General features: G+C 43.0%; 1 protein-coding gene across 2 annotated transcripts in view; it reads left to right on the top strand.

Moving 5' to 3' along the window:
* CRTAC1 (cartilage acidic protein 1) overlaps positions 1-25,817 on the top strand; it is a 1,353,390-nt gene that overhangs the window by 885,608 nt on the left and 441,965 nt on the right. For both annotated transcript variants that reach the window (XM_069239641.1, XM_069239640.1), the window contains exon 6: positions 3,221-3,355. In XM_069239641.1, coding sequence (XP_069095742.1) covers positions 3,221-3,355 — 135 coding nt within the window. The remainder of the gene's footprint in view (positions 1-3,220; positions 3,356-25,817) is intronic.

Here is a 25,817-nt window from a genome sequence, read left to right as displayed (position 1 = left end):
AGTTGAGGTACCAGGGTAATTTCTATGAGAGCTACAGCGCACACTTAGAGAGACTTGTTATAACTAGCTGACTGAATGGGGTCACTCTATTGCTTAGGGCTGTTACTACCTTAAGCAGTAGCAGCAGCACCATACATACCCATAGCCAATAGCGGTCAGCGGTGAGCTGAGAGAGGTGAAGGAGGCAATCAAAGCACCAGGGGGGTCTACCAGAAACCGGGGCCCAGAAATATCGAAATATAGCATTTAATTGGCAGCACTATATCATACTCGGTCTTACCCAAACTTGGCAATTTGAACAGCTGGAGCGACCTGTGCAGCCTGATTAGTCGCGATCAGGTGGAAGAAGTCTGCACAAAGAACAGGAACAAGGTGAACCATGATATTTACTAGCACTCCTAATCCCACCTTGTTTTCGCTGAAAGTCTGGTAGTCTGGAAGACTCCAAGTGCAGTACTCAGGCAAGGGTTTGTCTGACTTACTGGCACAACATGCCAAGCCTTGGAGAGAAGCTCACTTGAAAATGACTTGAAACTGAACTATTTGAAGGTGCTACACAGATGGCAGTCATTGCCAAAAAGGATACTGATGTCAAGGGATACTGCCTACGGCCGCCTACTGGCAATATAGCTCATCAGAGGGCGACATTGTTCATGTGTTGTGGCAATGTCCCAGGATAATGTCTTTCTGGGCTCAAATAGAGAACAACGTGCACGTCTTACGTGTATAAACAAACCCCAGCCAATTCATTATACTATTAAAATATTCAATAAGAAAAACAAAAAAGCATGACTGCCAGGTAGGCTGGATGCTCTATCAAAGGGTTGAAGTCTCTACAAGCTTGTGTGTTGGCCTCTTACAGCCTCTTTGCAAAGGACTGGGAAAACTGAGAATGCATCCTGTCAAGGAATGCCTGTGAAATTCTCGAAGACCCCTGGATGTGTGTGATTTTATCATATAGATCTGAAAAAACGGATTAACTACCAAACAATAAAAATGTAGTTGAGGTTAAGTTGAAAAGCACAAAGATAAACATAATATTTATATAATAAAAAAAAAAAAAAAAAATTAAAATACATTTATACAAACTGTCATGGATACAATCTATGGATTGCTTCTCCCTCTCAAATATGTGGTCTAGAGTGAAAGTATTCTGCCACTGGGACCACTGATGCCACAGTCTGGTTGAAAAGCTGTGCACTATCACAGTCACAGCTCAACTGCCTGTAATCAATGCAATTGCAACAGGCAATCAATGTTCTAGGGGTCCCGCTTAGTAGCTTGATTTGGCAGACCCCTCTACTCCCTAGAATTTCAGAGGATTGTATGCAGGATGGCTGAAGAACGTGGCTCAAACACACGCGTTCACCTTTGCTTGAGAGAGACTTGTCTGCTTCGGGTAATCACCCACATACGTGCTATTTATTCATCAAAACAACTCTACATTTTCAGAAGATTATCTTTACATATGTTGAGTGGGCCGTTCAACTCAGGACCAAACTTAGTGACTCATAATGATGTCTCAACATATTCAATCTAGGAGTCTTTCTACCGGCATGACAGACCTCAATCAAAGCAGATTCAGATACTCTTACTAGTAAGATTGAGCCGACATTTAGCAGAAAGGATGAGGTTGCAATTTTATGTCAGACTATTGTAAGCAACATAAGCATCTCGGAGCATATTGTGTCCTAAATATAGCTTACAAATGTATCGTACTATTTCTTGTAGATTTCGATTATTAAGTCCAATGGTGGAATGTATTTGTGAGTTATATCGAAGGCAGGATATTTTCTGTTAGACGATATTTTGGCCAGGGTATTCTAATACCATCGCGAGGATGCCCCCCTGTTGAGGCTCAGTAGGATGCGCTTCTTTTCTCCTCCCGTGCTGTAGCAGTTGAAGTAAATTCCAAGACAACTCAAACATCATACAAGCAGTTTTCTGCTAGACTTAGGCAGTTGGAGTCCCAACACCCCAGAGCTCTGGACCATATAGAGCAGCATCCTAGCCTGTCCCTGCTACACTTCAAAGGATTCCTTAGCAGCTCCAGCTCCATCACACCATTTACATCCAAGATTCCCCCTGGCTATTTCTCCAGGCATGTTCCAGCTCTTTGAGATTGGGTCAGTCCAGAGCTTTAAGTGGGATGGGTCCATCCGGGTCTCAGAACATGTAATAATTAAAAACTGAAATTGAAACAGATCCCTATCGGGATCTAATTCCATGTCCTTAACTTTAATGGCGAAGACACTGATCGGTTTCTGAAGAACATATGTAAAAAGTTTTAATGTAATCCATGTCTGCGATTCACTTTCTATTTATATTTCACGTTTTACTTAATCTTTCATTCCCTAAGTGTGTTATCTATGTCCAGGATGTTGTGTTTCTTTTTTTCGTGCAGCATATTACTCTTGTAAAGTGCATACTTTGTACTGAGTCGCCTTCAGGTGTCTATAAAGAGCAAGGGTGAGGAGCACTGGAGCGGAGGATGAAGGCAGTGAGTTTCTCAGGCTGCCCGGAAGTGGGTCATAAAAGAGTATAGAATACAGGTGGTCAGCTAAGCCTTGACCTCTCTGCAGAGCCTGCAGATCCCAGTAATGTTTAATTCAGTCCCTGAATTTCAATATTGAAACATATTCAATATTCATTACTTAGAACAGAATCATTGTTACTCATTTATCTTATATAGTGAACAGCCACTGACAAAGCCAGTAGTTCTGGTCAGTTTTAGGTGTGTCAGTCGTTGTGTTATATATCTGGATGCTATCATAGAGAGGTCACAGAGGAACTAAAATACTGGTACACTGCAGGAATCCTAGAATGTTTACCTATTAAACCCACGTGCATAACTACAAAGGCCACGCCTCTGTCGAAACACCCCCTCCAACACACACACACTTTTTCAGCCCCGTTAAAGCCGTGGGTCGGTCCATGCCACCCATTGTTAGCCTCGATCACAGATAGTTGTAAGGGAAAACAGACACTAATGCAAACCAACAAAGCCAAAATGAGTCCTTGTTATCTTCCTTGCACAAAACACGATATTTCACTTTGAGGTTTTACTTCGTTAAATGTGCGTTTATGCAACCACATTCAAGAAGCAGAATTGTATTTGTTATTTGTGCATTGTTTAACGTTATAGACTGTAATGGCATTCTGCTAAACTGAGATTTTCCCGTTTTCTGACGTTTAACCTTCCATTTTGTGTTTGTTCCAGGGGGGCGTGGAGTTAGTGTGGGACCAATCCTGAGTGCCAGCGCATCTGACATATTCTGTGACAACGAGAACGGGCCGAACTTCCTTTTTCAGAGTAAGGGCGACGGGACCTACGTGGATGTGGCTGCCAGTGCAGGTTTGTGACTAGCAGCGTTTGGGTCACTGAATTCTTCGGTGTTGCCTGTTGAGCTCCGCATGACTTAATTGGTGCACTATATATAAAAGAAATTAAATTTTACATACTTTTTGTCAGCCCTTAATTCATCGTTGCGGAAATAGTTACGCGTATGTTATGTTGATGACATGTTTTTACTGTGAATCTCAATGCACAGCTGCTCGAATTCTATTTCTGTATTTTTGAGTCGAATATTTCAAGATTATTTTGAAGCTAATGCTGGAAGATCAGCATTTTTATTAATATGACCCGAGAGGTGTCAGCCCTTCTAGCACTGTGCGTTGACATCGCCTATAAGAAGGTTTAATTTAATGAAATGTTTTCACTTTGCCACACATGTGTGTGAGAAAGTGTTCATGTGTGTATGCAATACCTTGTTCACACAGACATGATGAGGAGACAGGCCACTGAGAAAGCTTTCCCCTTTACTCCTTACACCATTATCAGGTTTGTCACCTCTGATTGGTTGTGTATACTTTAAGGTATGTGTGTCTAACTCTATTATCCCTGTGTGTCAAACCCATTTTCTCTCGAATATGTTAGCAGTCCTACGTGCAGCATATGCTGGTATGTTTTTTTCTGCAATGTTTGTAGTGTACTTGTTCGTTTTTTAAGGTATTGTTACTAAGTAAAGAAAACCTCAGGATGAATACAGGTAATATAAATGGTTGGGCAGCTAAAAACTCGCAAAACTTTAATACGTAGGTGTTAGAAATGGGGTCTTCGGTTGGCAGTCAGGTTACCTTCTGTCAAGCAAGGACCCTCACTCTAGTCAGGGTAAGTCACACACAATCCAAATTATCCTGTGCCCACCCTCTGGTAGCTTGAGACTGAGCAGTCAGGCTTAACCTAGAAGGCAATGTGTAAAGTATCTGTGGAGTAAATCATGCAATAACACAGTATAAACACCACAAAAACACAACACACAGGTTTAGAAAAATATAGAATATTCATCTGCTTAAAATAAGGCCAAAACGATCAAGATTTGCAATATGTACAAGTTGAAATATAAATTTCAAGAGTTGTAAAATCGTCTTTAGATAAGAAATAACCAGTAAAGGCTTGGTTTGTCGAAGTACCTGGAGTGAGTCAAAAAAATAAACGCACTGGGATTGCAGAGGAGGAGGTTGCATGGAAAAAGAGGGTGTGCGTCGGATTTTCCGGCACCCACAGACGATGCATTGTTACTTTTCCTGCAACTCGTTTCTTCGTCGTGTGGTCCAGGTTCCTCACTGCGGTGCAGGGATCTTCGTTGCACCCACGGACGATGCGTGGAAATACTGGGCGTGTGGGGCAAAGTCACAGGCTTGCGTCATTCCTGTAGCACGATGCGTTGGATTTTCTGTTGCATGGTAGTCGCTGCATTGATTCTCCATCTAAGAATCGTGCTGCGTCATTCCGCCTCAGCTGTGCGCAGATCCAGTGGGCTGTGCCACAAATTTCCGTTCGCAACGCAGGCACTGCATCGATCTTCACTCTAGAAGTCGGGTTGCATCATTCCAATTAGTCTGTGTAGCGATTTTCTTGTTGCGGTGCAGGTTGTGTGTCGTTTCCAGCAGGCTGTGCGTTGAATTTTCAGTGCACAAGGATTTCTTTGCAGAAGGTGAAGTCTTTTTGGCCCTCAGACTTCAGCAACAGGAGGCAAGCTCTATCCAAGCCCTTGGGGAGCACTTCTCAGTAGAGCCAGAGGCCAGCAGGGCAACAGCAAGGCAGCAGTCCTTTACAGCAAAGCAGTCCAGGTGAGTCCTTTGGGCAGCCAGGCAGCTTCTCTTGGCAGGTTGCAGATTCTGGTTCAGAGTTTCTTTCCCAGGAGGTATCTTGTCAAGAAGTGTCTGAGCTGGCAGGGTCAGAGACCTGGTTTAAATACCCAAATGTGCCTTTGAAGTTGGGAAGACATCAAAGAGTGGCTTAGAAGTGCACAAGTTCCCCTTTCAGTTCCATCCTGTCTGCCATGGTACCAGTAGGGGGTTTGGCAGTCCATTGTGTGAGGGCAGGCCACTGTCCCTTGACATGTACCTGTCAGGCCCTCCACCCTCCCATCCCAGGAAGACCCATTCAGTATGCAGATGTGTGCAGGTGTGACTGTGCATCCTGTGTTTGGGGTTGTCTGAGTGAAATGCACAAGGGAGCTGTCAACTAACCCAGCCAGACATGGATTGTAAGGCACAGAAGGATTTAAGGTCAGAGAAATGCTCACTTTCTAAAAGTGGCATTTCTAAAGTAGTGATATTAAATCCCACTTCACCAGTCAGCAGAATTTTGTATTGCCATTCTGGCCATACTAAGTATGACCATGTTACTCCTTTCAGATAAGAATCTACCACTCAAACAGTATATGAGGGTAGCCCGAAAGTTAGCCTATGAAAGGAGCAGGCCTCATAGCAGTGAAAAACAAATTTAGGAGTTTTACACTACCAGGACATATAAACTACACAGGTATATGTCCTGCCTTTTATCTACTTAGCACCCTGCCCTATGGGTTACCTAGGGCCTACCTTTGGGGTGACATATGTAGAAAAAGGGGAGTTTAAGGCTTAGCAAGTACCTTTACATGCCAAGTCGAATTGGCAATGAAACTGCACACACAGGCCTTGCAATGGCAGGCCTGAGATATGGTTAAGGGGCTACTTATGTGGGTGGCACAATCAGTGCTACAGGCCCACTAGTAGCATTTAATCTACAGGCCCTGGGCACATGTAGTGCACTTTACTAGGGACTTATAAGTAAATTCAATAAGCCAATTGGGCATGAGAAAAATGTCACCATGTTTGAAGGGAGAGAGCATATGCACTTTAGCACTGGTAAAGTGAGCCGAGTCTTAAAACCAGCAAAAACAGTGTCAAAGTGGAGGGAGGCAGGCAAGAAGTTGAGGGTGACCACCCTAAGGCTGTCAGGTCTAACACTAGGGTTATCTCTCCATAACAGTGACATCTGGATATCCCAGATTACACAATATCGAATCATTTGTGATAAACTATCGGTTGAACGCGGCTACTGGTTTAAGCTCTGAGTTTGGAGCATGGGGAATTACTTGGAATTAAAATCTACATTACTGTCCGTTTTATCTCAGGAAAGTTATTTAAATAGGACCTACTATTCTTTGAGTTGTTTTTTCAATATTGCTCACCTCCTTCAGAAATATACAGAAATAGGCATCTGAATCCTACGTCCACAGAAGTTGGACATTACAACATCTGTTTAAAACATTTAATACAGTTTTCAGTAAAATGTTAGTTTGACTTTAAGAAGCACCACAATACTCCACAAAAAATAATGGTTAGAATCTTAAGGTTGTCATTATGTTAAGGTCGTCATTATGTAAAATGGGGTACTGTACACTGTCTGCTCACACTGACTCAGCACTGAAAATGGGGCGTAGCCGGACACATGCTCTCAGCACTAATGATCTGCTGCCCAAAGTTGTGGTTTGGCCTCCTTTTCCAGACAAAAATGTAAAGTTGCACGCTCCTAACCCACCACCCCCACCGTTCCACCCCATGCAGGCCATGCCATAGTCATGTGCTTTGTGCTCGTTCCAGATTTTTTCCTAGCCAGTTCAGGCAACAACCTTACTTCTCCTGGTCCATCATTACCTCACTCAGCTGTCCCCACCATGAACGTCACCAGGTTTCTAACAGCCCCTCCTTAGAATACTAATATCCTGAGCAGTTTCAGGGGGTACAGGATCCCGCCTCAGTGACCACTCCGTTGTCTCTTCGCTATCTGCTCAGGATCTCCGAGTCATCCTGCCGTTAGAACCATGAGGGTATTAATAGTCGTTATTTTCCGTCAAGTTGCAGTTTTAAAGTTCCTTTTCCCATCCATTAGCCCATCAACCCAACCCTAAGCATCTCTGTAATCTCGTCGCCCACCTAACATCCTCAAAAGAAGACTAAACTATGAAGGAACATAGAGGACTCGGACTATCGGTGGATACTTCTTAATAGAACAACAATAGATTACCAGTAAATAGTGAGTGTAGACACGAGACCAAGAGTCTGACGAATCTTCCCTTTGCCTCCTCAATTAAAAAACGCCCTGCCAGTGTGACAACAATCACATGCATAGATTCAGAGAAGGGCATCATTAGAGTGCTGAAAGGAGCACAGTGGGCGCTCTCAGGACATTCAATGCTACACAAGACACCATGACACCTTTGCTATTTTGCTGATAGAAGTGCCACCGAGTAGGACAGAAAGTGTTTGTTCTGCATTTAGTTAACCCAAAAAATGATTTGCTGATCTTTACAGGAACTTCATTTTCGTACCCACCATTTGCCTTCAACATTAAACTGTGTCATTTCAGATAATCTCTTTGGAAATATATGCAGCCTAAAAAACAGATAAATCAAGGTTTCAACTGAATTTGTCATGCACTGGTCTGCCATTCACTTTCAGGGGACATAAATGATCACAGGAGAAGTCGAAGTCTTGGAATCCACGGGTGTCGAGGAATCTCTCAGGCTATTCCATCGATTCCACCTTTATAAATAGCCGTGGACGAACGCAGCTGCATGTGCATTTTATAAGCCTCGTCTTAATAATCAAATTAAATATGCTTATTGATTGTGTAAAATAGGAGAAGTTTTATATTAGATCCGATTGTTCATACTGGCAACCGGGAGGTGCACACTACTTTCACTTTGTTCTGTGCAGATTATTTAAAACCAATAATCTTTCACTAAGTAAACTAATCGTGAACGATTAATAAATTGTATATCATACTGTACAATTAAGCATTCCTTTGTGTTTCCAGTGTAAGATATGCATACTGAGATTTTAACCTAAATTGTTATTAATGACCATATTAGATTTTTCGCTTTACTTCATATCCCTGAAAGTAAGTAGAGTCAGGTGAAAACACGTGTGTGATGGTTAGACCTGCCTTGATACAGAAGATTTCACTCTGATAAAAAGCAATATGTTCAATGAATGTTTCACAGATGACACAACTCAGTGTAGAAACTCCTGATGGAAACAAATGGGTGTCCTTTACTATGTGTTTGTCTTACCTTAAACAAATATCACTGCAGCTGTTTTGTGAGTGTAATTTGGTCATTGAATTTATAGCAATTATCAAGGGGATGAGCATTGCTAGAATAGAAAGATGCCATATACAATTAACACATCTCTCATGTCAGACCCTCGTTGAGAGGTCACAGGGAAGATGGCCTACTGGGCCACAGCTGTGATGGTTGGGGTTGTTTGCCTCTGGTGTCTAGGACTCCTTTCTAGGTTTCCGAAAATTGTGCAGAGGACACTCCTTCACACTTAACTCTCCGGGTCATGAACAGTCAAAGACTTCTCAGGGAAGTACTGTGGCAAGCATGAGCTCTGAACACAAAGGTCAGCAAACACAATGATGTGCTTTCCAACCCTTGGCTTGTCCTAGAAAAAGAGACGTACTTCAGTAGCAGAACAGAAGGTAATGCTACTTTCATAAATGGCTCTCAATATTGGCTTCTCCATTTCTATGAGCTAGAACCCACTTGTTTCGCTCCAGCAGTCAACTGATCATGATAGAACAGAGGTGGCAGTTCCTACCCAGCAGCACTGGACTTGTACAGTGCCCAACATTTTTATGAGGACTTAGTGGTGCATGAAAACATAGGGCAAGAATAAGCTCAGGTGCAGGTATCCTACTTGGCTTTTGTGGATGAATCAGTTTGTCTGTGATTATGCAGTGAGGGGGCCCAGACGATCCGTTTGTATTTTGTTACAGAGTTCACAACAGCACCCGTACCTTCTTCTAACATGAAGTTTTAGTGCAAGTCTCAGTCATTGTTTTTGAAACATGGCCTCATGTTTTCCCTATCCATACAGGGTGTGGCTCAGCACTGGATGATGGTGTTACACCCTTTGCTTTCACACAGCAGTGTCTCTTGGAAGCAGGGTTGCTGCGGTGTCCCCACCTCAGGGTCATGCCATGGCAGACAAGGCATTGGAGGCCTAGGTCCGCAGTCATCCTTCTTCAGCAGATGTGGACTCTGGGCTGTCCGGGAGCTTTCTGGTTATGGTGTTGGTAACGTCTGAATTTGCACTTCTGTAGCACCACCAGGAGGCCACTCAGGTTGCAGTGAAGATGCTAGATGGCATATTGAATGTTGGAGTTGTTGGCTCTTAATGCAGTTCACATGATGAACCATGTAGACAGTCTAGTAGATTCCTCTATTTTTCGAACACCCTCCTGAACATATTTATTTCTTCCTGGGGCTCCTTGCACCAGGAACACAGCTTATCTTCCCATCCTGGATAGTCACTCCTTCTTCTAGGCCAGTTACTCTCTTTGAGCAGAGAGGCAGGCTTCTCGATTCTAGGCAGGCCAGCAGCTTCCCCAGCAAATTGTGCAGACTGTAGGTGATTTGCCTTCCCTCTGGGACACTGGCTGTCAGACTAACATTAGTCCTGGATCACAGCAGGTCTTAAAGTGCTCTGTAAAGACCTTGAAACTAAAAGAGGTGATTTGGATCCTACTTTTATATTTAGTTTCCAGAGATGGGTGGTGAATGCACAGTCTAAAATATAACTGGTTTGAGATGGTTCCTTTCCAAATGTCACAGGTAATGTGATACTGTCTCCAGACAAGAATGTCCATAGCATGAATTATGAAGACTCTGTACCTGCTGTCATCAGCCTTCCTGAAGTAGCAATCAGGAAAAAACTAAGGGCAGGCCCAGAATAGAAACTTCCCCACCATAAACAAAAATTCTGCTGACTCACACCCATTCCCATGCCATCCACCCAATGGCAGTGCTCTGGAAAGACTAATCCACAATCTGTTAGTGAAAAGGTCCTCATAGAATTTCCTAGGATAGCCCCGTCTTCATCCCTCCTCACTTCAATGTCTGGATCTTCTCCCTTCAGCTTCAGGAATGCAGAAAAAACACTTACACATTTGGAAAACCTGAGTTCCTCCTCCATCTTCTGCTGTATCATACCAGTTGCTGTCCAAAATGGATCTGACTGGACTCAGCAATTACATTTTCTCACCACATCTTGGAGTCCTGCTGCTACTCATACCATACACACACAGGATGACAGTGCAAGGGTCTGAGTTTCTCATTTAAAAAGAAGTTTGTGTGTTGGGATGGTAGGCAGCACTTTCCTTGAAAGAGAGAAAAAGGTCTGCTTAGTTCTAGTAGGCCATACAAATCCATATGCTGCCAACACCATTTTATGGCAACTGCTCAGGACATAGACTGTAGTCTCAGGTCCACAAAGAGGGTATGTTTGGTGTGTCCCAGAAGTTCACTGGACAGTTTCTAGACCTTGGAGTTGCCATGGCCTGGCCTAGGTCTCTGTACATATGCGTTATTAGCACTTTGGCTGGGCTAACAAAAGGTCATAGTACAAGCTTCACATGCAGCCTGGTCACTCAGGGCAGTGGTAGATGTCCAATTACCATGCAGGGGTGCATTCTCTTACCTGTATCCCAAATAACATACTGTAATGCCTTGAAATATAAGAATGATATAGTAAGAATTAGACAAGACTACTACACAAGAAAAGGAACACTGGGAATAAAGAAGAAAAAGTGCTAATGAGAAAAGAGTATGAGCTGAAGGCCTGTTGCAATTGATAGTGTCCTTTAGTCTGTCTCTACAATGCAGTTTGTGTTATATGAGGCTGTGTTTGTTAAAGAATGACAGTACTTGCTTGGCACCTTGTCTGCTTGTATATAGATGCCCTATAGCAATACAGTTGGTCCTCTATTATCATAATGAGAGCATCTTATGAATGACCTTACTTGAATGCTTGCTTTGATATACGTGCTTCCAGAATTATGCAGATTCCCACACCTGTTCATCACATTCACAAAGAAAACTGGATAGAAAAATATGTTCATAGATTTCTGCTTACAGTTTTACAGAATGCTTGTTTCACTTTTTCTCTGAATGACATATATATCAGTGATAACACTGACCATGTCATGAGTGATGTAATATGTGAGGTTAGAAGCAGAGAACTGCGGGTGCGTAAGTTATATTTAGCTCACGTAACTATAACTGCTGAATTTCATTGGTTTTGTTTGCGTGAAATGTTTCTTTGTTGCTTTTCCTAACTATAACAACCTTGTAACCTTGGTTTTTTTCAGTGAATTTCTGAGGTTTTTTCAATGTTTATTTCCTAACTATAATGTCCCGGTAGCCTTTGTTTTTTTTAAAGTGAATTTCGAAGGATTTTTTAATTTTATTTCGCAACTGTAACCACTAACCTTTAACAGTGGATGTGTGAGTGAGCGCTTATGTGTCTCAGTAGGTCTGTGAGTGAGTGTCTGAGTAGGCCTGTCAGTGGGTGCGTGAGTGTCTGAGTGGGTCTGTGAGTGAGTGCATGAGTCTCTCAGTGGGTCTGTGAGTGTGTGTGTGTGTGTGTGTGAATGTCTGAGTGGGTCTGTGAGTGGGTGCGTGAATGTCTGGGTTTGTGAGTGGTGCATGAGTGTCTGAGTGGGTGTGTCAGTACCTGTTTGAGTGACTCAGCCACTAAGGAACCTCACCTGCCCTTTTATCCAACAAGTGTCAACAGTATTGCACAAAATAACTACCCAAGTGTAGTTCTTTCTGCCTCCTGGGGTAACTGCCTAGTATGTATTCTACACTACAGCTCATAAAGGAGCACAAGGAAATGTCACCTGTGGCCGGATGTGCGTTTTGGCAATATGATTGTTCCTGGTGCATCTTCATTCAGAAATATGTGATAGCATGAATCTTCCTATAGAGAGGCCAACGAGATTGCAAATACGTAAATCTCCAACAAACCAGGGTCCTTCCTGTTATCTATATGTCGTAAGTGCTTCTTTTTTTTGTGGACATGTCCTCATATTCCTCTGATTTTAGAACATGCCACCAAAATCGGTGGAAAACCTACTTGCGGGCCCTTTAATAAGCTGTCCATCATCCTGGAAAAAAGGGGAAGACCTTTGCATACTTCTAAGGTGGATAAGGTGGAGCCAAGCGGGCTGAGCTTTGGGGTGATTTGCACATTTGCATACTCATAGCAATTTAAAGGGAGAACCACAGACTCTGCTCTTACCAGGAGAGGACAAGAAAGAACCCACTTGTCACAGTCACATACAGATTGCACTCCAGCAGATCAACTATGCAGTTACCTCCATGAAGGATTTGATTGTTTTTCAGTATGGAATTGCTGAGAAAACACACTTGCTTTGCCAGAACAGCCAGAGTCCCCATCCATAGGGACCAGGCCACAAATTAATTGGGGTGAGGGCTCTGTGTTCCCCCTCTCCAGGCCGATCTTGTGCTGGCAATTCCCTAGGGCCCAGCCTTCATTGAATAGAGGAGCAGGGCCTCGTGGACCCCTCCTTCTCTAGGCCGATCGCTGCCTCGGGGATCCCATCCAAAAACATCCAAAAACAAATGGGGGCACACACAGGTTTCAGCCCCGGGACCCCATCCAACAGGGCCCAGCCATGTCACCTGGGTGCCCTGGGCACTCAGTGGGCATGATGGGGACCGTAAGGGAACCTCAAGGCCCCCTCAGTCCCAGCCGGCTCCCTGCCTCCTGCAGGAGCTGGCATTGCTCTTGCACACAGGGAGCTACTAAAAATGCAGCGCCCTGTGTGCAAGATCAATTGTTTAATCTCTTTCCCTGCCCGCACGTCTGTGAGCAGGGAAAGAGATTAAATAAACATCCAAAATCCCGCACAACTTGAATTACTTTCCTTATGGCTCAAAAACAGCTCAACCGGTCTGGCAGGAAGCAATATTATTGCTTCAAGTACATTTGTATTGGTTTATTTTTAGCATTTGGCATATTAATATAATTTGCAGTTTATTTCATAATATTATACATCTTCATACATAATTTCACTGTATGATTATTAATTCTTTACATCATATTCCTTCTTTTTTCCCTAAAACCACACACTAGTAACCAAAATAATCACTATTAACATATTTTCTTAAAACTAGACACATATGGTTACATTAGACATATTTGCTTTTACCACCCCCTCAATGAAACTACCACTCACTCCTGCATTTGTACTGAAGCATTCATCCACTCACATATACCATTCATGCCCACCCCAGTCACTCATCACATACACTACAAAATAGAACAGGAAGAGAGATCTCTAATTTCCACTGTTGTGTTGTGGGCCGGGATTTCAAAGAGAAACAGTCGACGCACGTTTTGGTGAAATAAAATAAATGTTTGTCCACCTTCTTCAGGACCACCTTTAGAAGAATTTCATTACTGGTGGATTTATAGGGGGTATTCTGCAAAGCACCATATGCGAATGAGCATCTGGTCAGACCAAAACAGTTAATTAGTGCGTAATACTTTGCAAAGAAATTAGATGAATTCCACTGTTAGATTCACGCACAAGGAAGTATGCACCACAACTTAGGTGTCAATACTGCACAGAAACCTATCCTATACCTTATTACCCATGAGCAAAGATCAACTCATCACCAGACCTATTCTCCAAGTGGTCTGATAGCATGCTACAAAGAAGAAGGCCATGTGTACACATGCATGTGTCTAATCCATAGTCCGTTATAGCTCAGCTAGGATGGCACTGTGCTAATCCTATGCTTAAAATATTTGCTAGAAAAGCAGACTTTTGAGGTGAGCACATTTGGAGTGCTGCTGGTGTTGTAGGGTACTTTACACTGGAGCTGCTCTTCACCTAAACTTGGGAGCTGCCCAGAGTTCTCTTGTCTCTTTTGCATAATTTTTGCTTCACTCTATGCCTGGAAGGGTATTGTGCTGAGATAAATATTTTTGCTTTTAGCTAATCTTTGCATTTTTAAGATTGATGCAGACCTTGTAGCTTCCTCATAAATAAACTTTTGCAAAAACAATGACAAAAGTAAACAAGCATTAAAAAAGCAAAAGGCTGGCAGCAACACCAGATATTTTGGTTTTTGCCAATGCATGTTTAAGTGTGGAAACATTCCTTTCTCTTCACCATCTGTATATTTTGATGTGCATGGGACGTTTTCACACCCCTTGTGTACTATCAGGGTCATTATTCTGACACCTTCTTTAACATTAAAGTTACATTTGTAAAAAGGGAGAAAACACCCTTTGTAAATGTAAATGCTTAGAAAACTACAACTTTGTGGTCTATAGCCAATCACAACGGCTGCTCCATGACCCTTCCATCCAAAAAACTAGGTTTCCAGCCCTAGCCCAAACGCACCTTGTCATGCAGATAACTAAGTCTCTTGAGTTTTTTTTAGAAGATTATGTAAACTTTTTTTCCATAGAGCAAGTGCCATCTGCAAAACGTCCTGGCATGTGATGTATCATGGAATTGTTTTGAGAAAGTCTGAAAAGCTACAAAACATGTTGTATTTTTCGAGTAAAACATGTTGAGGCAAGAATTGTTTTGCAATAGGTTTTTATTGATTTTCAAAACATAAAAGTGAAAATAAAGCTAATAGTAATAAATAAAAACAGAGTTCAATATCCATTATGTTTTTTGATGGATGAACAGAAATGCAGGCGGCTGGCACTAACTTTGACTAATGGGAGCACATTGTTTATGTGCCTTGGGGACTTGAACCCAAAATGCAAAAGGCCATTGTAGTGGATGTTGCAATGGCATGGCGCTTGCTTAGATACTGTCCAGATAGCAAATCATGTTGCATGCAGGATGGTAAGCCACATTTAACTACAAGGTGGAGCAGATACATAGTGAGTAACTAAAAATCACAGTTGTTGAGCTTATACTGACTTTTATGTATGCAGTCTTGGAATTGAAAAAAAATTAACGCTGGGAACTGATAATTTGTGGATCAAGGTGTGACAGAGGAAAGGGGGTGGCGACAAGGGGTAGAGCTTGAAAAGGGGAATCTACCAGTCAACTTATACATTTATATTTAAAAGATCTGCTGAAAGAAGTTGGCAACAAGATCAAATGTCACAGTAAATATGTTCTAGTTTTCTAACTTGGTCACAAAGAAGCTGCATTTTAAAATATCCTACTGAGTTAGGACCCAAGCTGCCCAGAACTTTCTGTGCCCAGCATTGTTGAGGGGATTATAATGTATACAGTTCTGGATGATATGTGATTACTGCTCCGTATAACACTTGTTGTGTTATGTAACTTATCCTGTATATTTCTTTTCAAACTTGTATTGTGTCTCAGTGGTTAATGTAAGGCACTCTGACACTCTACACTGGGATGGGTAGTGCTATAAAAGAATAGTGATTCTCCAAATTAAATGACAAGAGTATGAATTTCACTAAACACATGGAAGCTAACATTATGCAGGATTTGTTTAATGCCACTCCACAAAGCACTTGAAAGCACATAACATCATAAAAGAAACACAACAGAACATTCAGTACATATAATAAATCCAAGCAGATAACAATCTGCCTCTTTTAAATGCTAATCCAAGTCTCTTCCATCATGGCTGAATGAAGGTAAGGAAACCACTTGAAATGAAAACGTCAAGCAACAAATCTTCTTATAGTAGGCCAAGTATTGGTTATTTTCTGGAATAAAAAGGAAAGTATTAAAATTCCAGATAGTGACCAAAAGTGTAAAACAAAACAACATGAAAGTTAATGAATTAACCCAACAACTGTAGCTATAACAGAAAAATCACATTTATAACAATAAAATTGTTCCCCAGTTTGGCCCTTATTTTTTTTATTTTTCAAGAGTTATGATCTATATCTGAATAAAGCTGAATAAATATAGGGCTGGGAGGGTGGGATAATGTTAGCCTCTGTGTTATTAATGAAATTAAGATTATCTTTGCATTTAATTTGGAGAATCTCTATTTCATTACTAGACCGGTGACTACCATTATGCATGTTGGTAGCCTCTCAATACCAATTGGCTTACAATAATGCTTAGCAAATGTAGAAGAATTAGGCTAATCAGCTGCTATCAAAATATCCTCCAGTGTGCCGCTTTAGAAAAAGGTTGGCTAGCCATTGCACTCCTTACAGAATGAGCTTGAAACTTCGGTAAATCATCACCAGCTGATCGCATAGTCCATTTCACCCATCTTGCAATCAAGGCCGTGGTAACTGCCTTAACCCCTTCCCGCCATGGACGTAATGGTTATCTCCATGGCAGCGCCCGTGTGGCGCCATGGACGTAACCATTACGTCCTGCGACCGGCCATCGGGGGAAGCGCTAGCGCACCCCCCAGGCCAGGGCTGAAAGGGGAATCCCTTCCCCTTCCACCCCGACCCCCCCCCCCCCACTCCCCCACACCCCCTGTGACATCAGCACGCGAGCGTACGCTGACAATCACAGAGCCTCCCCCATCGCGCTGGAAGCTCAGCTTCCAGCGCGATCAAAAGAGAAATGCAACACATGGGGGAGGCCCAGAGAGGCTTGAAAGGGAAGGAAATGTATTTCCTTCCCTTTGAAGTCTCTCCAAGCATTTCAAAAGCCGGATTGCTTGCAATCCGGCTTTTGAAAAGCCCACTAGACACCAGGGATGTTTTCTTTTTTTTAAAATTGTCATAAGGGAGCGACGCCTTGGGCAAGGATCGCTCCCAGGGGGGGCACTTTTTTTTTAAGGCCCTTTCTGCCCCCCCGGAAACCTCTAGGCACCAGGGATAATTTAGTTTTTTTTTTTTTTTTTTTTTTTTTTTTTTTTTTTAGGTGTGGGGAGCGACCCCTTAGGCAAGGGTCGCTCCCATAGGGGGCAAATTATATTGAGGCCATTTCTGCTCCCCCTTGGGGGCAGATTGCCCTATTTTTATGAGGCCAATCTGCCCCCAAGGGGGGCAGAAACCACTAGACACCAGGGAGTGTTTTTTTTTTTTCACGTAAGGGGAGCGACCCCTTCGGCAAGGGTCGCTCCCCTGGAGGGGAAAATTGTATTTAAGCCATTTCTGCCCACTTTGGGGGCAGGTTGGTCGATTATAGGTCAATCTGCCCCCAAAGGGGGCAGAAACCACTAGGCAACAGGATCTTTTTTTTGCGCGGTCACTCAAGGGGAGCGACCTTGTAGGCAAGGGTCCCTCCCCGGGGGTGGTGGAGGGGCAAATTTATTTTAGGCCATTTCTGCCCCACCCTGGGGGCAGATCGGCCTATTGTTATTAGGCCGATCTGCCCCCAGGGTGGGCAGAAACCTCTAGGCGCCAGGGCAAATTTTTTTTTTTTTTTTTTTTTGTTTGTTTTTTTAGAGATGGGGAGTGACCCCTTAGGCAAGGGTCGCTCCCCTGGAGGGGCAACTTGTATTTAGGCCATTTCTGCTTGCTTTGGGGGCAGATCGACCAATTTTAGGTCAATCTGCCCCCAAGCGGGTCAGAAACCACTAGGCGCCAGGGATCTTTTTTTTTTTTTTGCGCCGTCACGCAAGGGGAGCGACCTTGTAGGCAAGGGTCGCTCCCCCGGGGGGTTGGGGGCAAATTTATTTTAGGCCATTTCTGCCCCTCCTGGGGCCGGCTGAGCTAGGTAGGCATTTTGCAAAAAACACCTCTGTTTTCTGTGAATAAATGTGATATGTCCACGTTGTGTTTTGGGCCCTTTCCTTTCGTGGGCGCTAGGCCCACCCACACAAGTGAGGTACCATTTTTATCGGGAGACTTGGGGGAACGCTGGGTGGAAGGACATTTGTGGCTCCTCTCAGATTCCAGAACTTTCTGTCACCGAAATGAGAGGAAAAAGTGTTTTTTAGCCAAAGTTTGAGGTTTGCAAAGGATTCTGGGTAACAGAACCTGGTCAGAGCCCCACAAGTCACCTCATCTTGGATTCCCCTAGGTGTCTAGTTTTCAGAAATGGGCTGGTTTGCTAAGTTTCCCCAGGTGCCGGCTGAGCTAGAGGCCAAAATCCACAGGTAGGCACTATTTTCTGTGAAAAAATGTGATGTGTCCATGTTGTGTTTTGGGCCATTTCCTTTCGTGGGCGCTAGGCCTACCCGCACAAGTGAGGTACCATTTTTATCGGGAGACTTGGGGGAACGTTTGGTGGAAGGAAATTTGTGGCTCCTCTCAGATTCCAGAACTTTCTGTCACTGAAATGTGAGGAAAATGTGTTGTTTTTAGCCAGAATTTTAGGTTTGCAAAAGATTCTGGGTAACGGAACCTGGTCAGAGCCCCACAAGACACCCCATCTTGGATTCCCCTAGGTCTCTAGTTTTCAAAAATGCACAGGTTTGGTAGGTTTCCCTAGATGCCGGCTGAGCTAGGGGCCAAAATCTACAGGTAGGCACTTTGCATAAAACACCTCTGTTTTCTGTCAAAAAATGGGATGTGTCCACGTTGTGTTTTGGGGAATTTCCTGTTGTGGGCGCTAGGCCTACCCACACAAGTGAGGTATCATTTTTATCGGGAGACTTGGGGGAACATAGAATAGCAAAACAATTTTTATTGCCCCTTGACTTTCTCTACATTTTTTCCTTCCAAATATAAGAGTGTGTAAAAAAGATGTCTATTTGAGAAATGCCCTGTAATTCACAGGCTAGTATGGGCACCCCGGAATTCAGAGATGTGAAAATAACCACTGCTCCTCAACACCTTATCTTGTGCCCATTTTGGAAATACAAAGGTTTTCTTGATAGCTATTTATTACTCTTTATATTTCAGCAAATTAATTTCTGTATACCCGGTATAGAATGAAAACCCTCTGCAGGGTGCAGGTCATTTATTGGCTCTGGGTACCTAGAGTTCTTGATGAACCTACAAGCCCTATATATCCCCGCAACCAGAAGAGTCCAGCTGACGTAACGGTTTATAGCTTTCAAAAATCTGACATTGCAGGAAAAAGTTACAGAGTAAAACGTAGAGAAAAATTGCAGATTGTTTCACCTCAATTTCAATATTTTGTTTTTTCAGTTATTTTCTGTAGGAAACCCTTGTAGGATCTACACAAATTACACCTTGCTGAATTCAGAATTTTGTCTACTTTTCAGAAATGTTGCGGTTTCTGGGATCCAGCACTGGTTTAATGCCCATTTCTGTCACTGACTGGAAGGAGGCTGAAAGTAAAACAAACTCGTAAAAATGTGATATGTCCCAATAAAATGCCAAAATTGAGTTGAAAAATTGGGTTTTCTGATTCAAGTCTGCCTGTTCCTGAAAGCTGGGATGCTGGTGGTTTTAGCACTGCAAACCCTTTGTTGATGCCATTTTCAGGGAAAAAACCACAAGCTGCCTTCAGCAGCCCCTTTTTCCCATTTTTTTGAAAAAAAACTAAATTTTCACTGTATTTTGGCTAATTTCTTGGCCTCCTTCTAGGGAACCCACAAAGTCTGGGTACCTCTAGAATCCCTAGGATGTTGGAAAAAAAAGCACGCAAAATTTGGCGTGGGTAGCTTATGTGAACAAAAAGTTATAAGGGCCTAAGCGCGAACTGCCCCAAATAGCCAAAAAAAGGCTTGGCACCTGAGGGGGAAAAGGCCTGGCAGCGAAGGGGTTAAAGGGTGAATTCAAAAGCTCATAGCTACCATCCAGGCAAAATTCACTCATTCTGGAGTTGTACTTTCTCACGCAATTTACAACACAAAGCTTTCTGCAAGAATCAGAAGATGGATAAAATATTGTGTCAGACATAGTTTGTGTCAGACAATGCTCTTTCCCACCGTCCTGCCATTGACCAGGCCTTCCAAATCCCTCTATATCTGCAGTGGGTACCTGGAGCAGAGGACTCATCCAGGAGTTCCTCAGCTCTTCCAGAACGGTCTTACAGTTCCCTAGATCTCCTGATACTCTCAAGGCAAGAAGGTTCAAAGTCCCAGTCAGAACGAGAGGATGTTCTTCTCATCTGTGTTTAGCAATAGACTTTGCACAGTAAGAAGAGAAGAGGCATTGTCACAAGCTAGCTCTAAAGCCATTGGAAACCATGCCTGTGAGATCCAAAACTGAGTTATTAGTGTGCATCTCTCCTGCCTGACCTCCTCAAGACCTCTCGAAATCATGGCAAAAGGGGGGAACTCATAAGCTTTGATCCCCTTCCAGGTCTGAAGGAATGTGTTCACTGCTAGAGCACCCAGGTCTGGCAGCCAACTGAAATATCTCTTCAGCAGGAAACGTCAGCCTGCTAGCAAAGCAACCTAACTCAGAGGACCCTCAAATCTGAGACAGTTTTTTGAAACAATGTTTGTTCAACTTCAGTCACTGAAATCTCATAAAAATCTTGAATTCCAGTCTGCATTAGCATTTGCCTTCCCAGGCACATATTCTGCCATTGGGCTGATCTTTTGTGCCAAGCAGAATAGCCAGAGTTTCTTTGCTAATGCTGTGCCACCTAAATGATTTATATACGCTACTGCAGAGACATTGTCAATTTTTAACAAAAAGGTTTTGCCATGCAAACACAGTTTGAAACTTATAAGGGCATAAAGTCCTGCTGTCAATTCTCAATAGTTAGTATGATGCATCTTTTTTGCTGAGACCATAAGCCACCAGTATCCTGAGGACCCAAGCGAGCACCCCAACTGACTGAGCTCACATCTGACTCCAAAACAAAGTCTGGGGAACATCTGAACATCACCCTGCCATTCCAGGCATCCAAATTCTCCAACCACCTATTCGGATCTTGATTCCCCACCTAGGAACACCTTGTCTTCATACCATATTCCTCCCCGGAGGGCTTTTACTTTTATCCTCTGCAAGGCCCAATATTGTAAAGGGCCTGGAAAGATTGCCTGAATAGATGGTGACAGAAGATCTAGTAGCCTGGCTAGTTCTCTTGGAGTTAAAAACTCTTGTTTGACAACATATCTGTTTCTGAATTATGGCAATGTTCTTCAAGGGTAATAATAGAACTACCTTCACAGTATCTATCGTGAATTCCAAGAACTCTAGAGACATGGAGGGACTAAGGATGGATTTCTCCTTGTTTCTCCTTATTTACAATGAAGCCCAAACTCACCAAGAGAGACATAACCATGTCCAGATCTCTCAAAATCTACGCTCTGCATTTGGACATAAGCATGCCATCCAAATAAACAATCATCAGTATACCCCTCTTCCAGATGTAGGGAGCTACAGCCCTCATTATCTTAGTAAAACACCATGGTGCTGATGAGAGACCAAAGGGGAGGCTTGAAATTGATAGTCGGCCTTGCCCGGGGACAGTAGTGTTTATACACTCTGGCCATGGGGATGGTAAAATAGGCATCTTTGAGATCTAACTTCACTAACCAATCCTTCATTAACAACATATCCCTTAACTGATGGATCCCCTCCATCCTGGAGTGACTGTAGTTTGGCAATCTGTTCAGATCTGTTAGATTAATCACAGGTCTCCTCCCCTTGTCCTTTTTTCCACTAGCAAAAGTGTACTTACAAAAACTCTGTGATCTAAAGAGACCTGTAGGATGGCTGCCTTCTGCAATAATGTCTTTACCTATTCTTCTACAATCTACTGTTGAACAGATAATAAACCCCTGAGGGGGTTCTTTCCAAAAATCTATTTTGATCCCTCTGACAGTTTCTAAGACCCAGGCATCCTGAGTAATTGTTTACAGGGTTTGGGGGGAAAAATCTAAGGCATCCTACCACTCTTTCCAGGGAAGGAGGAGGAGGTAAAATCATGGTACTCACTCTGATAACCTGCTGAACTTTGACCACATAATCTATAACCTCTTCCACACCTCCTTTTGGCTATAAAAGCCTTGTGTTTGTTCCAGCCTGGTTGCCTCTGCCAGAGCCCCTTGGGAATCTGTAATTTGTAAAGTGGGACCTTTGGGAGCTGTGGCCGGCCGAAAGTCCCCTTCTGCCGGCCTGTCCTACAATACCTGCATTAAAGACTTTGCACTTATAAGACTGCACATTGTCTAAAGCAGTACATTTCACATCATGTTTGCTCAAAGTTTTTATCATGTCTTAATCAAACAGAAGTCACTTGGGATTCTTGGAAGGTTCTCTTTCTGCACAGTCTCCATGTTTTGGGTTTATTTTCATTAGCACAACATTGCACCTTCTGGCATTAAGGCCGGCGTTCGCATCCCGGAGGAGGACCATAGCCCTTTGGCTCCTCCCCCTGAAGAGGTCAGTATCCAGTGGGAGATCATTAAGTATGCCTCTTCCGCTATGTCAATAATACTTGCGAGGATTCCGACCATGTCAAGAAGAGAATCTTGACATGAGTTGAGGGAACTCTTAAGGCCTTTCTGGGGTCTCTGCCTACCTTGAACAGAAATGTGATGAGCTCTGGGTCTAAATTGGGGGTAATGCACACCTTATCCTGTATAACCGACCTTGATCATTCGGCCCCCAAAATATTCCTTGCTTACTTTTCAAGAGGACTTCTAATCCATTGTTTGATTAACCTGTCTACGTGGCTGAGGGGCCATCACTCAGCCCTCCTGAGGTGCTTGATGTTATCTGGGGAAAACATTTCCTCCCCTAAAAGGTCTCTTACTACATCCTTGGAGGTAGAGTGGGCATCACTTTAAATAAAAAGTTTGTCCCTATCAAGATCCCCTTGATTCAGATACAAAACGTATTAGTCTATGGGGATTCATCATGAGGATCTTCTTCACCAACATCAGCAATTTGTATGCCACTTAGAGCATATGAATCTGTGGAGTCGCATCGGACACCCTTTATTTTTGTGTCTCTTGGGAAACCCATACTTTGCAAGTTGCTTAGACCTCACATTCTCTTTGAGGTGTTAAGACCTCCCATTGTCCTTGAGGTGCTTGGACCTCTCGTTTTTTGTTTGTTTTTCTTACAAGGTATAGCTCCTCTCTCAATATACTTGGACTTTCTCTTACCCCCTTTAACATCGTGAACAGTTGGTTCTGACGTGGACCCATGATTCCGTTCTTGTTGAGATTCTATCATAACATCACGTGATCGAGGGTCTCTTACACACAAGGGCGCATCTCATATTGAATTGGTCTTTTGATTAGGTCCTCATTTATTTTTTGCTGAGGCATTTCAGGTTTCTCTCCTTCTTGGTCAGACACGATAGTTTAACAAGAGATAATATTTATATATCATTTAGACTGTTAGAGGTCAGTAGTACGTTGAAATTAAAATTCTGGTGATAAGGAGAACTTAACAAGGATGCTCCTTAAAGCATGAGCGCTATGGTGAGAAAAAGCAACAAAGTGCATGTAGTGAGTGAATAGCTGATTGGGCAGTGTAACTGTCAACTGTTCCAATGTGACGAGTCACGACGTCCCTTATTTGCTGCCCAAAAGCCTTGAACAAAAGTGGCAAGGCCCAAACAAAGATGGCGACTTGACTACAGCCGTTGCTTAGGGAATTCCTGTAACCACCACCTGAAGGAATACATTGGTCAGATGCGGCTCACACCTGAAACAGGTGCCTGTGGGCCACAATTGAAATGAGCACTTGAAATGAGCACTTCGGCCCACAACTGAAACAGGTGCAGCACAGAGATCAGGGCTGCCCAGCAAACACCTGTCAGACAGTCCTGGGCTTTGCCGGGACCAGACTGAAGGAACTGCGGGTGTCAGAGTTGCGCTGGGGCAATCTCACCGATCCGTGACCTGCAAGGCAGCATTGGATTGCCTCAGAAGCGGCTTCTGGACAACCTCGTAAGAGGTACACTGGCTCAGTTATTGTGCGGAGCAACAATAGAATTTAGTACATAGAAATTTAATTTAAATACAAACCAGCAATGCATAAGTAATACCTAAAATTGTAAATCGATAACACTCCTAAAAAAATGGGTTCCATAAATTGGAAGCCGCATGAGAAACTAATGCAATCATAATGGAAGAAAAAAAAAATAATGATAGCAAAACATAATAGGATACTTATCTGCAAGGATCAGCATTTACAAGAGGCAGATTGTTGACTGCATGGACGTATTATATGTACTGAATGTTCTTTTCCAGAATGTTTCTTCTACGTGTGGGGTAGGCTTCAATCCAGTGACTAAAAATACAATCACCAACGCCTACCTCAATCCACCACACACAGGCATCTCAATAAAATTCATTTGCATTCTGTTGAATAGACTTCCTGCTCTTCCATTGCGACTCAAATTGACAATTGTTCGTTTACCCACGTTCATTTGCTGACATGTAATGCATCTGTGACAGATTGCTTCAGCAACCTGTCTAAACTTCGGATTGAACCAGGATTGCTTAAATGTGCGAATCATTGCATCTCTGCCAATGTGTGCTTGACCATGATAGGTTCATGCCGTTTGCATCAGTAGACAGTTTGGCAAAACCACCTGCCCTCATTTGAAACCCAGATATTATCAGCGTCCCTTTGAAAACCTTTCAATTTTATCCAACCTTTCTTTTCATCTTCAGAAACATTCTATTGCAAAATGTTGTTTTCCTTTTATGTATCACTCACTGTAAATGTGTAACTTGGGTTTACTTCGTCAACATTTAGGGCCAGATGTAGCAAAATGCCAATTTGCGACTTGCAAATTGCGAGTCCCTGCGACTCGCAATTTGCAACTCGCAAATTGGTATGCAGTACGGTGTCTCAGACACCGACTGCGACTCGCTATGGGGTCGCAATGACCCACCTCATTAATATTCATGAGGTGGGTCGCTAATTGCGGCCCCATAGCGAGTCTAGGCACTCGCAAACATGGAGGCCTGCTGTCGTCAGCAGACCTCCATGTTCGTGACTGCTTTAAATAAAGCAGTTTTTTTTTTTTTTTTTTAAGTGTAGCCCGTTTTCCTTAAAGGAAAACGAGCTGCACTTAAAAAAAAAAAAACGAAACCTTTTAGTTTCGGTATTTTTTCAGGGCAGGGAGTGGTCCCTTGGACTACTCCCTGCCCTGAAAAAATATTTGTGGGTCCATTCACAAAGTGGAAGGGGTCCCATGGGGACCCCTTCCAATTTGCGAGTGGGTTACCATCCACTTCAAGTGGATGGTAACTGCGACTCCATTTGCGACCGCATATGCGGTCGCAAATGGAATTGCATTCCACTCCGAATCGCAAATAGGAAGGGAACACCCCTTCCTATTTGTGATTCTGAAATGCATATTGTGAGTCGGTCCGACTCGCAATATGCATTTCTGAATAGCAAAGAGGCTTTTGCGCAGGCGGAAACCCTTTGCTACATCTGGCCGTTAGTTCTTTCCATTCCTCATTAAAATGCAGTTCAATGCGCAAAACCTTGTGACTTGATCTGTATAAGCATTTCCCATTGAAACAAAATCATTTGATTTCTGGTGCTCACAGCAATTGTCTCAGGTAATCGTAGAGCTTGCAACAAAACATGAATTCTATCTCCATTTCTAATTGGTGAGCCAGAAGAGGTCATTGAACCTCTCTGTGACCACAACTGCCCAACGCCGTGCACTATACCAAATTCATATTGACAGTATGTGAAAATTTGAACTTAAAGCTCTGCAGAAATACAGCTTGATCTAATAAGAGCCACCGATTCAGCCACTTGTGCAGAAAATACTCTTTGAAGTCATGAAGCTACGAGTATACCAGAAATTGTGCATACAGCATATCCAGATTTCAATGTTCCCGCAATGTCTCTTAGACAGGAATAATCAACAAAAATAATTTGATAATTTT

The sequence above is a fragment of the Pleurodeles waltl genome, chromosome 6 (assembly GCF_031143425.1).
Source record: "Pleurodeles waltl isolate 20211129_DDA chromosome 6, aPleWal1.hap1.20221129, whole genome shotgun sequence".
NCBI classification, from domain to species: domain Eukaryota; kingdom Metazoa; phylum Chordata; class Amphibia; order Caudata; family Salamandridae; genus Pleurodeles; species Pleurodeles waltl.
This window is presented reverse-complemented; position numbering and strand designations above follow the sequence as displayed.